Source organism: Natator depressus, chromosome 18, assembly GCF_965152275.1.
Source record: "Natator depressus isolate rNatDep1 chromosome 18, rNatDep2.hap1, whole genome shotgun sequence".
NCBI lineage: Eukaryota > Metazoa > Chordata > Testudines > Cheloniidae > Natator > Natator depressus.
In genome coordinates, this window is record NC_134251.1 from 5,158,798 (window position 1) to 5,175,483 (window position 16,686).

Sequence of the window (16,686 nt, forward strand, 5' to 3'; positions counted from 1 at the left end):
GCATCCGGCCCCATGGACTTGTGCACGTCCAGCTTTTCTAAATAGTCCCTAACCACCTCTTTCTCCACAGAGGGCTGGCCACCTACTCCCCATGCTGTATTGCCCAGCGCAGCAGTCTGGGAGCTGACCTTGTTCGTGAAGACAGAGGCAAAGAAAGCATTGAGCACATTAGCTTTTTCCACATCCTCTGTCACCAGGTTGCCTCCCTCATTCAGTAAGGGGCCCACACTTTCCTTGGCTTTCTTCTTATTGCCAACATACCTGAAGAAACCCTTCTTGTTACTCTTAACATCTCTTGCTAGCTGCAGCTCCAGGTGTGATTTGGCCCTCCTAATTTCATTCCTACATGCCCGAGCAATATTTTTATACTCTTCCCTGGTCATTTGTCCAATCTTCCACTTCTTGTAAGCTTCTTTTTTATGTTTAAGATCCGCAAGGATTTCACCGTTAAGCCAAGCTGGTCGCCTGCCATATTTACTATTCTTTCAACACATCGGGATGGTTTGTCCCTGTAACCTCAATAGGGATTCCTTGAAATATAGCCAGCTCTCCTGGACTCCTTTCCCCCTCATGTTATTCCCCCAGGGGATCCTACCCATCAGTTCCCTGAGGGAGTCGAAGTCTGCTTTCCTGAAGTCCAGGGTCCGTATTCTGCTGCTTACCTTTCTTCCCTGTGTCAGGATCCTGAACTCAACCAACTCATGGTCACTGCCTCCCAGATTCCCATCCACTTTTGCTTCCCCTACTAATTCTTCCCGGTTTGTGAGCAGCAGGTCAAGAAAAGCTCCCCCCCTCGTTAGCTCCTCCAGCACTTGCACCAGGAAATTGTCCCCTACATTTTCCAAAAACTTCCTGGATTGTCTGTGCACCGCTGTATTGCTCTTCTAGCAGATATCAGGATGATTAAAGTCGCCCATGAGAACCAGGGCGTGCGATATAGTAGCTTCTGTGAGTTGCCGGAAGAAAGCCTCATCCACCTCATCCACCTCATCCCCCTGGTCCGGTGGTCTATAGGAGACTCCCACCACTACATCACTCTTGTTGCTCACACTTCTAAACTTAATCCAGAGACACTCAGGTTTTTCTGCAGTTTCGTACCGGAGCTCTGAGCAGTCATACTGCTCCCTTACATACAGTGCTACTCCCCCACCTTTTCTGCCCTGCCTGTCCTTCCTGAACAGTTTATAACCATCCATGACAGTACTCCAGTCATGTGAGTTATCCCACCAAGTCTCTGTTATTCCAATCACGTCATAATTCCTTGACATCACCAGGACCTCCAGTTCTCCCTGCTTGTTTCCAAGGCTTTGTGCATTTGTATATAGGCACTTGAGATAACCTGCTGATCGCCCCTCATTCTCAGTATGAGGTAGGAGCCCTCCCCTCACAGATGTTCCTGCCTGTGCTTCCTCCCGGTATCCCGCTTTCCCACTTACCTCAGGGCTTTGGTCTCCTTCCCCCGGTGAACCTAGTTTAAAGCCCTCCTTACTAGGTTAGCCAGCCTGCTCGCAAAGATGCTCTTCCCTCTCTTCGTAAGATGGAGCCCGTCTCTGCCCAGCACTCCTCCTTCATGGAACACCATCCCATGGTCAAAGAATCCAAAGCCTTCTCTCCGACACCACCTGCGTAGCCATTCGTTGACTTCCACGATTCGACGGTCCCTGCCTCGGCCTTTTCCTTCCACGGGGAGGATGGACGAGAACACCACTTGCGCCTCCAACTCCTTTATCCTTCTTCCCAGAGCCACGTAGTCCGCAGTGATCTGCTCAAGGTCATTCTTGGCAGTATCATTGGTGCCCACGTGGAGAAGCAGGAAGGGGTAGCGATCCGAGGGCTTGATGAGTCCCGGCAGTCTCTCCGTCACATCGTGAATCTTAGCCCCTGGCAAGCAGCAGACTTCTCTGTTTTCCTGGTCAGGGCGGCAGATAGATGACTCAGTCCCCCTGAGGAGAGAGTCCCCAACCACCACCACCGCCTCCTTCTCTTGGGAGTGGTGGTCGTGGAACCCCCAACCTCAGGACATCGCATCTCATGCCTTCCAACCAGCGGAGTCTCCTTCTGCTTTCTCCCCCCAGATGTATCATCCGGTCCACTCTCCGCAATGGTACCTGTGGAGAGAACATGAAAACGGTTACTTACCTGTGTCTGCGTTGCTGGTACCTGGACATTCCCCCTTCTTCTTCTGGAGGTCACATGTTGCCAAGCTTCTTCACTGGCCTCTTGGCTCCGCTGCTCTAAATCTTTAGAGCTTTGTGCCCGTAGAAGCATATCCTGACTTTTGTCCAGAAAATCCTCAGATTCTCGTATGCAATGCAGGGTCAATATCTGCTGCTCCAGACCTTCGATCTTCTCTTCCAATATGGATACTAGCTTGCACTTTGTACAGACAAAGTCGCTTCTGTCCTGTGGAAGAAAGACAAACATGGCACATCCAGTGTAGATCACAATAGCTGAACCCCCACCCCCCCTTCATATCACCTTCCTACTATGAGCTTCCTCAGAGAAGCTGGCAAGATGTAAGCCTCACTGGGCTCACCCCAGGCGAACTCCCAGGCAAACTCCTGCTGTGTGCTGCTCTGCTGGTTCGCTGCAGCTCAGCTGGTTCGCGGAGCTCTGGCTATTTTTAAACAGCCAGGCTTCCCTGAAACAAACAGACACTCCCAATACCCGCTCCCTGCAGGCTACCACCCAATCAGGCACTCGCTCAGGCTTTCAAACTGCCCTCCCAGCAAACACACAGTCGGATACTCACTCAGCAAACACGCACTCGGATACTCACCAATCCCAGATTTCCTTCGGGAGGTTAGTGCAGAGGATGCTGTCTGGGAGTCTGGGGAATACCAGGGCTGCTGGGGCCTTGGGTACTGCTGTGTTGGGAGTCTCCCCATCGGGCTGTCTCAGAAGGCGCAGCAGAGGGCTGCTTGAGTGTGCGCAGCCTGCTCAGCTGGCTGCTCTCCTGCCCCCACTCACCCTTGGCTTGTGACTGGAGGTAGCAAAGGGCCAGTGCAAGCTGCCCTACGTGGCTCCTGTGCTGGAGGAATGGTCCTGCAGTCCCTTGCCTCTCGTGTTTGGCCCCAGCATGTCCAGGTGGTGGTGTGACAACAGTCGAATGGAGAGCATCTGATTTACAACAGGGAATTCACCATCTACAGTAATATGTCCTTCGTAGTGCCAGCCCCCTGCTTCCCTGGGACTTGTGTAGAGCCTCAGGCATAGAATTCACAAGCATGACTTTTTCTGATAAAACCAATCCCCTAATAGCCAATGGTTCAGGCCGTGGAAATCCTGGCCAGGAGAAATAGACAGGATTAGCCGGGGGGACAGGAGCCTCCTTGCCCCCACTGGGGATGCAGCAGCTTGGCAGTGACCACAGATGGTTCCTGTCCAACAGCCAGCCATGCAGCAACTTGTGTGAAATGAGCTGCTGGCCCCAGTCCTAGTGGGAAGGTCCTGGGTGCCCACACACAAAATCTTCACCATTGGCACTAACTTGCCATCCTTTTTGGCACTCCCCTGAGAGACACTAAAGAGCAAAAGCCCGGCTGTCTAAGAGAAGGATCCCTTGGGATGGAGCTGAGGTACAATATGAGGCACAGCCCAGGCAGCTTCCATCAGATTCATGTATGTGATGGCAATGGGACCCATCAGAATACACAGACGGTAATAAACATGAATACTAATGTAATGTTTTCCATACAGAGACCTCAAAGTGCCTTGCAAACAAAGGTCAGTGTCATGATCCCCATGTTACGGATGTGAAAACTGAAGGACCAAAATGTGATGAGAGAGAGAGATGACATAAGAACAGCCACACTGGCTCAGACCAGTGGTCCTTCTAGCCCAGTGTCCTGTCTTCTGACAGTAGGCAGTGCCAGGTGCTTCAGAGGGAATGAACAGAACAGGGCAATTATCGAGTGATCCATCCCCTGTAGTCCGCTCCCAGCTTCTGGCAGTCAGAGGCATAGGAACACCCAGAGCATGGGGTTGCATCCCTGACCATCTTGGCTAATAGCCATTGCTGAACCTGTCCTCCAGGGCTGTCAGTCCTCCACCTTCCATCAGCAACAAAGTCACGTCATTTGTTGCAGTTCAGTGATTTGCAGAGCTCTGAACATGGGAACGAGCTGTTAGTCGTCAGTTCTGAATATCGTGTGTGGCATAGACCATCGTGGGCATACTGCAGCTACCTAACAGGAAGTGCAGAGGCTAGGAGAAGCAGGCTAGGGAGAGACTTAGAGACAGACAAAGTACCGGGGCTCTGAGTGAGAGACAAAATCCAGTTTAACCTGTTACATTTCTGTAGTAATAGTTTAATAGAAGCAACCCTAAGACTCCCAGCTTCCTCAAGAAAGCTCTGCAGATGCATGTTCAGCGTATGGGTTTGTTCTGTGTCTGAACAGGGTTCCTTACTGGCCTTTATTGTGTATTTGTTTTTATTCCAAAGGGACATTCTGCGAGTCGGGGTCACTTTAGCAGGCCATCAGAAGAAAATTCTGAACAGTATCCAAGTGATGCGAGCACAGATGAATCAGATCCAATCTGTGGAGGTTTGATGTTCACACGTCCTCACACTCCTCTTCCTCAAGGCCCTTCTCCCCTTTGCCCCTGTACGTCCAAGCTCCAGTTCTTGAGTGTTCTGCATTCACCAGAGACAGGCAGCTGCTCTAAGGATCATGACAACAGGAAGAAACATCCTGACAACAAAAGGTTGCCAAGAGCTTCTAGAATTTAAGCAATGGAAAAAGGGAACAAGGAAGACAAATATTTTGGGGGGAAACGATGAAATATTTTTTAAAAATAATAATAATAAAGCAATGGCATTTTTGAAAAGGGCTCTGAGATCCACAGGAGTCTCCAAAGGGAGATAAAAGAGCAGATCCTTTCATTTTCTTCCTGCACAAGGCTGCTTCAGCAGGCCTCAGACACCTCTGGAGCAAAGAGACTTTGTCAAGGAGATGAAAGCCAAGTGAAGACATGGGAAGCGCTCCTCCGTTTCTCCCTTGGGATGGTGACTCTGGGGACATCCTGCAGCCAGCAGTCGTCCCCAAAAGCCCCCAGCTGGCAAATCACAGGGGGAGAAAGAGCTGAGAAGTTCTTGCCATGTAATGGACCAAGCGCATCTGAAAAGTGGCAAACTTTTGCAAAGCTGAAGATTTTTGTAAAATAAACAAACTGAGACAAGAAGAGTCTTTTTTCCTGCAGATGAGAAGGAACCTTGAACCCACTGGGAGTGGGGGATGGGGAAACCAATCCTTTTTAGACCTCTTATTTTCGCTTGACATGGAACGGTTTAGTGAGTGACGCGTTTTCCAGGGGTCTTCCCATCCATCCCTCCAATGGCATCAGTGTCTCATACATATCATATGCACAAGACTTTTAGTGATCGCCTCACTAGTTGCCAATGACCTTTTCTCAGAAGACTTCCCAAGTACAGTATGTAGTAGTTTTTGATTACAAATGCTGACGTGTCCATTTATTTTTCTGTTGTCGTTGTTTGGAGATTTGTCCTTTGACCTTGTTTGTTTACAACAATTTGTGGTTTGGGGGATGGATTTGGTTTTTTGGTTGGTTGGTTGGTTGGGTTTTTTTATGAAAAGGAACTGACATTTCCAGGCTTCGTATCTCTCAAGAACTTGAACCTTCTCCCTGTGGAAGGAGAATTGCAGCTTACCGACTAGACAATACGCCAAGGGCAAGATTTTTTATATTCACATTTCCTCCTGTTTGCTTGTTAGTTATTTTGTAATTTCCATTGCCTGACAACTGTTTCTAGCTGCTGGGTGTTTGGCTGAAATAACCACCTGCCCACCTGGGGCTGCTGCTGCAGGGCAGGGCAGGGTTATGGAGGGGTTTGTGGATGGGGAAAGAGGGGTCATTCCACAGCTCATGATCAGAGCCCTTTGGAGACGCAGGACTGTTTAGGGAGGTGAGACCCGAAGAGTTATGCTGGTCCTACCAGCTGTGAGAAAAGAAGGGGAGGGGGGATGCACTAAGGGCAGCCGCCAGTATCCTGGCAGAAGGTTTCTCAGAGTGGGGACACTGTCACAGGCCAGGCTGTAAATCATTCACTGTGATACCTAACGCCATGTGGCTGCTCTCTATGCACTCAGATGCTCAGCCCCTGCCTCAGGAGCTGCTTCATGTGCCAAAGGCTTCATTCTCAGCCGCCACATCTAGGGGAGGCCAAAACAGCAAAAGCGAAAACTCGTGAACAAATAGGTCTGGCCAAGTGCCCACAGCAGGCAGGTCCCTCCCCAGACCAAACCAGCCGACCAGTCAGTCAGGGGGGTTATAAAGAACTGACACAGAGGCTTTAGTTACAGAACAAACCCCTGGACACTGGACAAATCGTAGGGCAGTGCATGAGAGCAAATGCTTGCATTTGCTCTTGGAGCTTTCATCATCCTGTGTCCTTCTGGGCATGTGCGGTGTCACTCGGCATTCCTCGGGCTGCACCCAGGGTCACCATGTCTTTCATGCAGGAACACCTTTGCTTTGCAGCAGTACAGGGCCTTGAAGACGTGTTCACAGGGAGCTGGTCTGTGTTATTTTCCAGTGGCTAAAGCCAAGAGGGCAAAGCATGTGCTGTGAAGAGAACCCTATGTGTGGCTCACCCTCCTGGGCCACGCAGGCTTGTACTGGAGTCTTTATAAAATATGTAAAGCCCTGTACAAAATACTTAACGTTTTCCCCTTAAGATTTGACTGGGAGACAAAACATGGCTGAGAGACAGGTCCCAGTGAGCTTTGGGTCACCCCTCTGCTCAGCTCTGTTCTCTCTGGTGTGTTTGGTGCACAGCTACAGCAGCAGGAGCCTGAAATGCAAAGTCTGCCTCTCAAGGGTCCATTCATCTGAAATGTGTCTAGATACTGGGGCTGGTTTTTACATGGCCTGATGGCCAAACAATCACTGGTATTCTGGGGACCTCTGTAACTGGGCCAGGCCGTAGTTCTCAGTGACATCCGTGTCAGTTCAGAGCAACCGCTCTGAAATGAATGGCACCGCTCCAGATTTCACGGAGAGTAGAATTTGGCCCAGTCTCTGATGTTTGGGGTGAGAAAGAAGCCATGGAAGCAGACTGAAGTAACGCCAGGCGTGCTTAGGCTCCTGGAGGCCCGGGGGTGTCAGCTGGCTGTTCTGCGTTCTGACACACAGTCCAGTCAGTCTTTATCTGTGTATTCAACTGGTGTGTGTGTAAACGGGCCCTGTGTTTAACAAGCAGCATACCTGAGAACTGTGTGGTCTAGCATTACAGGATTGGCACACAAGAGACAGTGTGTCAGCTGGAACATTCCTAGTGCTTGCCAGGGGCGTACTGGGAAAATGGAGGCCTCCCTGCACAGACTGTGATAGATGGGTGAGCAGAGCAGCAGAGAGAAATGCTTCCTTACTGCAGCTCTCTCTTCCACTGCAAGCGCTACGTTTTAACACGGGAGAGCTCATCAGTGTCGCCCAAAGGTATCGGACGAGGCTGCTCAGTGCCATCCCCAGGGGACGGACGCACAGGGCTGTACTAAATCGTGTAGCCATAGTCAGCCAGCTGCTATGTGCACAAGGAACGCTTTTGAGTGCGAGGAGAGCTGCCTCTGTAGAAAACCCACCAGCAAATTCCAATGGGGCAACCATCTGGAATGATCACATGATGCGCTTGCGTTGGCTTTCCCAGACAATGCTTGACTGTTCTGGGCCACCCATTACATGCTTCCATGAACTCAGTAGGAGTGATGGCCATGCCGCAGCCCTCAGAGTCGGTCACCTTCGGACAGGGCTCTGGGGAGAGCTTATGACCGTGTCCACTGGGCGATGTTCTGCCTTGATGCACTAAACCTGCTCTTCACCCGCCAACTGGCATTATGCACATCTAACTGCCTGACCCCACCCACTGTGAAAGAAGGGATTGTACAAAGCAGTGGATGCCGGAGTTGGCATGGGCGGTGGCAAGGCAGAAAGGTGCATCGTCATTTCTTCCCCGGACCAAAAATCACACCGTGTCAACCCAAGAAGTGCATGTTTTCTGGTCAATGCCAGGTGTCACGGTGACCGCTTACGTGGGACGAGCAGAGAATGAGACAGAAATGGAAAGAACGAATAATGCACCATTTCTCTCTGCAGCTCTCCAGCTGAGAACATGAGGAGCCACCGTCCAACATTCCTCGCCCGCCCCCTTGCCTGGTAATGCTTTCGGAGGTAGGGTCTGCTCCTAGGAAAGCAGAGAACCACTGGGGTGACTTCAAAACAATTGCATTTCATGGGTATAAAACATACTATTGTGAAATATTCTTATAGTGGCAAAAATCAGCTTCATACAGAGAGCAGGTAACAAGTGAAAAAGTAACGTGGCCACTGTGACACAATGGAGTGGGGGTGTGTATATCTTTTAGCAATTTCATCTTGCTGAGTTTGTCAGTCAGCTTGTTGCAATTTGGCTGTTCCCCTCCAGCCGTCCAGCCCAGCTTCCAGAGCTAGGGTTCTCTTCCTCCAGCTTCTTACAGTCCATCTTCCGGCTGCTACGGCCCGCCTTGCATCAGTAATGATGGTGTCTGGCAGGAGAACTTAAGTTGGAATTCCAAAGTTATGTTGAAAATAGCAATAAAAATGTCAAGCAATGACCCACCCATGGTGTCGATACCATAACTGAGCAGCAAGGACCAGAAAGAGTAGGATGGAGGGTGCTGATGCCAGGGTACCAGAATCCCAAGGGTGTCATATTTAACAAGTTTCAGAGTAGCAGCCGTGTTAGTCTGTATTCGCAAAAAGAAAAGGAGTACTTGTGGCACCTTAGAGACTAATAAATTGGTTAGTCTCTAAGGTGCCACAAGTACTCCTTTTCTTTATATTTAACAAGCAACTCTTAGCTTTCACCTCCAGCTCTGTAAGTTGAATTAATGGCTAAGAGCTACTTTGGAGTAAAAGAAAAATAAACTCGGAAGCACTTTCATTATAGCTCTGCATGAGCACTTGCTTCCTCTCAGCCACAGTGGAGGATGGAGATATAGGGGCCGTTGGGGGTGGGTTCACCATTCAGGGATTCATCTTTTTGTCTCATGTCTCAAAGATAAGAAACTGTGGGCCAGATCCTCAACTGCTGTCAATAGACAAAACGCCATTGAAATCAAAGGGGCTGTGCCAACTGACGTCAACTGAGGAGTTGCTCAGTTAGGTTCTTTATGTATTCTGAGCACTCACCCACCAAATAGTGACCAGTAACTTCCAGTACTGGGCACCCCCAGGAGCTAGGTGCGTGTTGCTCACAACAGCATTAATTCATTGTACAGTGGTATCAGTTAATTGTCGTAGTGCACAAGTGAAAGGGCTGGTTCCTGCTCTCCCTTACACTTGTACACTAGGGTAGCCCTGGTGGCTTCACTGGACTAGCTCAGATTTACACCAGTGTAAGCAAGAGGAGACCCATTTGCAGTAGAGCAGATAAAGTAATCACCAGTGCAAGGCAAAGAGGAAAGCAGTGATCACCTTGTCACTTACACAGTCACTGCATGGAAAACTATTGTAGAAGATCACAGTCTAGCTGGGGTGGCAGGAGTAACCCGCAAGGCTGGATCCATCTAGAGTGTAAAACAGAGCCGGGGAAGAGGGAGGAAATCACCAGCACGGGGTTGTTCCAAAGGTGAGGTATTTTTACAGCTGAAAGGAAGGGGATGGTTTATCAATGTTTGGTCCTAAATATGGCAGGAACGCATCCACCCATACGGCAGTCCGTCTCTTGGGTCTGGGCTGTTCTGCCAGCAACAAGGGATCACGTCTGCTGTAGAGATTAGCTTCGCTGGCCGTTCCTGAGGAAACACCCCAGAGAGGCTGAGGAGGGACAGCTTTTCCATTCCTCTCCTTTGCTCTGTATTCCGAAGGGGGCCTGTGTGGAGCCAGAGTCCTCACATTTGGAGAGCTCGGTTGTGCCTGCTCCTGATTCCCTGCCTGAGATCGGGCATCAGAGGAAGCCCGATCTATGGCGTCGTAATCATCTCCACAGCCACCAGCAGGTGCTGTAGCACGAAAGTCGATGCTGACTCGGGCGAGTGGGGGGAGTGATGGTGCTGCAAGTTTCTCTCTCACTCTGGTGTCCTTAGTAACAAATAACGCAGGGAGAGAACTAAAGGAAACCTACAGGGCAGGGTGGCAAGCGATTTGGAGCATTTTCTAGGTCATCTCTGGGGAGTGCAGGGGTGAAAGATGGTCATGGAGGCAAAGCCCATCCTTCACCCATCACACAAGAGTGCCAATGCCTATCAAAGCGCAGCCCCTGGCGTGGGTGGGTGGCTGAGCTCACTGCAGAAGGGACTGGCCCATGTTTGCCTCTGTCCTATCGTAATCTGCAGCTCAGGGCATGAAAATGCAAAACGAGGCCTTGGGGGAATTCCTGAGGGAAGCAAGAGGCTGCCCTGTCAGTCTGTGTGTGACCTCCCTGGAGCTGGTCTGAGCCAGGGGCCCAGTCCAGAGGGGTGAGGAAGGGTGGACAGTGAGGGGGTAGTATTATCATTGTGTCTCTGATTGCTGCACACAGATATTTTCCTTTGGAATAGCTCTGTGTGCACTTGTGCAGAGACCCCTGCAAGCTCCATGTGGCGAACCAGCTGCCGGCAGCGCCCCCATCTGGCAGGTTCACGCAGATAATGCTGCGCTGTCCTGCAGGGCGTGACGGGCTCACCCTGCCAGCTGGGGAGATTTGAAGGCTCCAGGCCTGGCTGCTGGGAGGCGGTGAGTGCTGGGGTGGAGCTGTGAGCTGATCTGGCACTGAACTCCTCCCTGGGGGAGGAGCCAGGGAAGGAGTTAGGAGACTCCTTGCAGGGTGTCACTTCTGCCAGACCCCATCTGTAGCACCCTGCAAGGTGCTGTGAGGTAGAGAAGGGAAATGGTGCTGCCTGCCACCTCCTCCGTCTCCAGGGCAAAGGCTGGTGCCGTTTACATCCCCAGGCACTTTCTTGCATTTCCTTTTAGCTTTGACTGGTCCCGCTGTTGGGCAGTCTGAACTCCCCCCCCCCGGCCCACCTGCCCCTGTCGTCACTCCAGCCAGCCAGGCACTGAGGTGCTACCCAGCTGGGTGAGGAGCCCTCCTTCATTAACTCTGCAAAGCCCTGGCGCTGGGAGCGGTGGGTGGGAACAAACCTCGAGCATTAACAGTGTTGCCAGCTCATGAGTTCACTGTGAGTCTCACAATATCTGGTGGGTTTTTTTAAAGCCCCAGCTTCTGGAGTGCTGGGATTATGAGAGAATCTGGGCTTTCCTAAAAACAAAGGTGCAATTCCTAGCTTTTATCTGTGGAGAAGCATTATGACAGGTCACCCCAAAGCCATGGAGAGAGACCCCAAAGCTGTGAAAGGGGACCTCAAAGGCACCACGCTAGCAGGCAGAGACAGACCCAGCCCTGAGCATTTATTCTAATCTCAGGATTGCTTAGGGCCCATCTCATGAGGTTTCACCACTTGGGACTGGCAGTGCTACTCCAGCAACGGGGACAGGTGAGCTCTGCCTGGGACCATAGTGCCCAAGGGAATTGGGCAGGGCGGGTGGGGCACCAGCCCAGGGAGTGGGCAGCACGGCACCCCCAAGCAGGCATAAAGGGGTCTGGTAGGAAAGGGTTTTTCTTTTCTTTTTTTAAGGAAATAATTTCTAAGGGGTGAGGGCAGAGAGGGCCAGTCTGAGCATGAGGTAGGGCTCCCGGTCAGGGAAGGGGTGAGCAATTCAGAGTGACACCCCCGACCCTCAGCCATTCTGACATGTCAGAACTATACAAGGGACTGGGTAAAGCTGGACAACAAAATTCAATTAAACTTTTTTCCATCGAATAATGGGGTGCTCCAAGGAAACTTACTGGTTTCAAGAGAAATTTTGTTGTGAAGGTTTCTCAGGTCTAGGGTCCAGCTAGATATGAGAGCGAGTGAGTGACACCCCAGAACAGCCAGTACCCCTCACCTAGCAGCTGGGAGAATCAGGCAGAACCAGGTTTGAAAACAGCTGTCCCACAGCCCAAGCAAGTCCCTAACTGCCATTTTATAAGGGGCTCATTTACATTCAGAATTGGAATGAAATCAAAATTCGAACCCCCAAAATGTCTTGCAAAGCGGAGTGGTTTTCTGCCCAGCCCAGTGTCTGAGGCTAACCATGAGTCTGGCTTCTCTGGGGTGGATCCTCTGCCACCAAGCTTCCTGCAGCTCTGGAATCAGCTCCAAACTTTTCTCTGCCTTGGTTAATTTCTCTTTATGGCCTCTCCTCCCTTTATAGAGTTACCACAGAGCACACAGGTGTTGATGCAGTTCAGGCCAGGCCTGCACACCACTAGGAAAGCAGATGGAAGAGTGAAGCCAGGTTGCTTTGCCCCTGAACCATAACAACCTCCGTGCCCTGGCTCCCTGCGCTGCCCATCCTCTCTGGGAGCATGTTGCCCTGGATGACGGGTCTGCAAGGAAGCTTAAAGGGGTGTCAGGATAGCAGGGCTGATGCAGCTTATTTTAAATATTATGCACCTGTTGGCCCTTCGCAGCCACTGCTGTGCCACAGGGAGGGGCCCTAGCCCATCAGGCTCCCCATGGACAAATGAGCAGATTGTCCCAGCCACCTTGCAAACAGTGATCCATGTTCTTGGGAGATGAATTATTGAGCACTCCCAGCTCTGTAACATGGGCTTCTCCTGCGTGACCCCAGCACAGCTAAGCCCTCTTGCTTCCCCACCACCTGGTCAGGAGCAGCGTGTGGGGAGCAAGCATGCTGCAGGACTTGGTTAGTCCCAGGGTGAAGGATCCTGGGATCAGGCCCTGCATGCTCTTTACTGTGGGATGGGTCGGTGGAAAGGGCAGCTTGCTGGTCAAGCAAAGAAGCACAATCTGTGTGTATTTTCGGGAAGTGATGCAATCCGTTCCCTGAGCCCAGGAGAGTGGGGAGCAGTGCGAGTGATTTAATAGTTAAACCTAGGATTAGGTGTTAGGTCCCTGGGTCTTGTCCCGGCTCTATGACCTCATGCAAGTAATTTCTCCTCCCTGTGCCTCCAGAGTGCATTGAGCTTAGTTAATTAATCATGTTCTTTGCCATCTTCCATTAGATGCTTTAGAAAGGCAGAATATTGTACTAAGAGCCTTGACTTGCTTTGTAGCAACCATCTTCTAGACATGAGCACCTTGCTTTGAGCAGCCACAATTCCTGCTGATCCCAGTGAGAGCTGGGTTTCAATGCACCTCTCAGGGTGAGGCCGTCAGACTTGTCTTGAATGGTCCCCAGCAAGCATTGCGGGCTCCAGAGGGCATTGTTGTTCTCTGGGATACAGGTGAGGAGCTCAGTGAAGGTGAGCAATAATTATGAGCCTCAAGACCTCAGTGTAACGTAGAGTGGGCTGGGTTGGGCGACTCAACATCCTTTTCTGTAGCACTAGACACAGTCTCATGTCTGAGAAACCGCAGAGAGCAAACATCCCTCTCCATTTACCAGAAAGGCAGCTATTGCAACCAATATCATTCCAGCAGAATCTGCAGCTGTCCCTGCTGCTGGACTTCTGCGCCCAGAGCCAGGGTCGGCAATGCAGAGGGGAAACTACCTGCCCTCATATAAGGAAATCCTTCAATGCATATCTAGATAACACCGTAGGGAGGCGAAGAGCCATACGGTAGTGGAAAGGCTGGCTGAGTGTAATGGCAATGTCTCTGCTTGCCTGTTAGCATTTACATTCAGCAGATGCTTCCATATGATCCGTACTATGCTGGGGATTTTCCCTTTCAAAGAGAGGTGCTGAATAGCTCTAACCTGTGATATGTTTGAAAGGCTTACGAAGAGGTGCTGACATTATTCCAGAACAAGGTGTTTGTGGCTGAAAGTCCATTTTGCTGTGTTCCTAGTTCATCTGTTGGCTCACAAGGTGGTTAATAGTCTTTGTTTCATCACAGAACCTCATGGCTCGGTGTGCGAAGCCCTCATTGGGAGGGAGAGGGACCCTTCGACTGCCCAAGACAAGTAACTAATCAATGTTCCATCTGCTCATTAGCCACCCAACATTTGCCTCATGGAGTGACCTTGTTATCTGGTGGGCCCAAGGGGAGTCCCAATCCTGATTACTTGCTCTGTCTCGCCCTCGTACATTGGCTGTGGCCCTGTGGACAATGTAATGCTTTTCATGACAGTATTTGTATTTTTTTAAACGTGAATGGGGAGATAGCGTGCAGGTCCTTGTAACACAGGGGTGTGTGTCTTCCATTCTGACCAGGGCTTCCCCTGGCTTCGTCAAATATCTTTGGATGTTCCTCAGAAAAAATAAAATAAAATAAATCGGATGTATTTATAAACGAAACAGAAACCTGCTGCTCCAATGCCTTTGTAGGAGTATTTTTAACAAAACATTTTTTCAAAATAAATGTGAATTGTAACGTTTGAAGCATTTGCTCATGGTTTTCCTTCCTTGCTGCCTCTTCCAACTTTTGCCCTCCTCAGTAATATTGCTCCAGTGTAAATGCTGAACTAGGGAACCACAAAAGGTATTGGTCCATTAAGGAGACACACACAGAATGACTGCACACTGCATGCCTGGGAAATATCCTTATGATCGATCGATAGATTAGATTAGATTAAATTAAAATTAGTAGCACCATGCCCTCGCCTAAGCGTAAAGTGATGTAGGCTGTTCATTTGACAAATTCTACTATTTTCTCTGCGACTTTTCCACAAACAGACTTTGATTTTCACAAATGTGTTTGTTACTCTGGAATGTGCCACAAACCCTTTATGAGAGTTTGAGTCAATGGATTGTTTGTAAACTAGTGACTTTGACAGCTCACTGTTCATTATTCCTGGTATGTGATTGACCATTTAAGTCACATGGAGGTTCTGCTTCCTGCTGGGATGACTGAAACATTTATAAACAGCAGGAGGAAAATCAAGGAGAGCCCAAACGGTCTGAGTGGACACGTCTGACGTGAACCTCCACATGAAAAGGGCTGCATGCGCGGTCATGAGATTTCACTCTCCATCAACATCCCTGTAATCAACAAAAGTGGCCTGTACTAAAGTTCACAGTAAATTAGTGACAGGTTCACAAATTTAACAGAAGTGAATTCGCTGTTTTTATTTGATTGAATGCTCAGAAATAGTTCTCTGCAGCGTTCAGCACACAGGAGAAATAATGCACACGCTAAGGCCTTGTCTACACTACAGAGTTAAGTCGGCTTAAGTTACATCGACGCCGGTATGCTGCTTTAATTATATCAGTTGTACACATCCACACAACGTTCCTTGTGTCGGTGGAGTGAGTCCACAGTCAGTGCTCTTGCATCAACAGAGAGCGCGTTGAATCGTGGGTAGCTATCCCACTGTGCAACTCGCCCCCCGCGGCCGCTGGGAGATCTGGGAATGGATCGCAGTGTATCACGAGGGCGTGCTCACCGTCCCATGATGCAGTTCTTTCCGTGGCATTGTTCCATGGACTTCCGACTTCACTTTGTGTCATTTTATATCAGTCCCTGTAAACTGTGCACCCACCATCTCTGCCTGAAAGCATGGATCCTGAACTGCTGGCCAGTCTGGTGATGAGCATTATGAACACAACACGGCTGGTCCTGCAGTATTTCATGAGCTGGGAAATAGAAAGTGAATCTGTATTGTCTGTCCTGCTGCGTGCAATGGAAAGAAACAAAGATTGCTGCTAGCATTCACGGAGCAGCTGCACACAGTGGACTGTCCGTACTGGGCTCAGGAAACAAGCGCTGAGCAGTGGTTGTATCCTATGACTGGAGAATTGCAAATATAGTTCTTATATCTAAGAAAGGAAAAAATTATCTGGGAAACTACAGGTCCATTAGGTTGACCTCAATTGTATGCAAGGTCTTAGAACAAATTTTGTAAGAGAACGTAGTTAAGGACATAGAGGTAAATAGGAACTGGGCTGAAATACAACATGGTTTCAGAAAAGGTAGATCGTGCCAGACCAAGCTGATCTCTTTCTTGTAGAAGATAACTGATTTTTTAGACTAAGGAAACTCAGTAGATCTAACCTACCTGGATTTCAGTAAAGCATTTGATACCATTCCACATGGGGAAGTACGAGTTAAATTGGAGAAGATCGGAATTAATACAAGAATTGAAAGGTAGGTAAGGCACTGGTTATAGGGTACACTAGAAAGGGTCATTTTAAAAGGTGAACTGCGAGGTTGGAGGGAGGTCAGTAGTGGATTTCCTCAAGGCCTGGTACTGAGACCAATCATATTTAAAATTTTCATCAATGACTTTGGCATAAAACTTGAGTGTGCTAATAAATCTGCAGATGACACAAATTGGGAGGTATTGCCAATATGAAGATCTGGATGACCTTGAAAACTGGAGTAATAGAAAAGGGATGAAATTTAATAGTGCAAAGTGCAAGGTCATGCACTTAAGGACTAACAACAATAATTTTTGCTATAAACTGGGGATTTATCAGTTGGAAGCGATGGAGGAGGAAAAAGACCTCAATGTATTGACAGGTTTCAGAGTAGCAGCCGTGTTAGTCTGTATCCGCAAAAAGAACAGTAGTACTTGTGGCACCTTAGAGACTAACACATTTATTTAAGGATAAGCTTTCGTGGGCTACAGCTCACTTCATCGGATGCACAGAATGGAACATATAGTAAGAAGACAGATAGATAGATAGATACATACAGAGAACATGAAAAGGTGGAAGTAGCCATACCAACTGTAAGAGGCTAATTAATTAAGATGAGC

The 16,686-nt window shown here is 49.4% G+C and overlaps 1 protein-coding gene across 6 annotated transcripts in view; it reads left to right on the forward strand.

Moving 5' to 3' along the window:
* The window catches only part of EPHB2 (EPH receptor B2), a 270,415-nt gene extending 256,051 nt beyond the window's left edge, over positions 1 to 14,364 (forward strand). For all 6 annotated transcript variants that reach the window (XM_074975421.1, XM_074975422.1, XM_074975416.1 and 3 more), the window contains one exon: positions 4,445 to 14,364. In XM_074975421.1, the coding sequence (XP_074831522.1) occupies positions 4,445 to 4,553 (109 nt within the window). In that variant the 3' untranslated portion in view covers positions 4,554 to 14,364. The remainder of the gene's footprint in view (positions 1 to 4,444) is intronic.
* Positions 14,365 to 16,686: the final 2,322 nt, after the last annotated feature.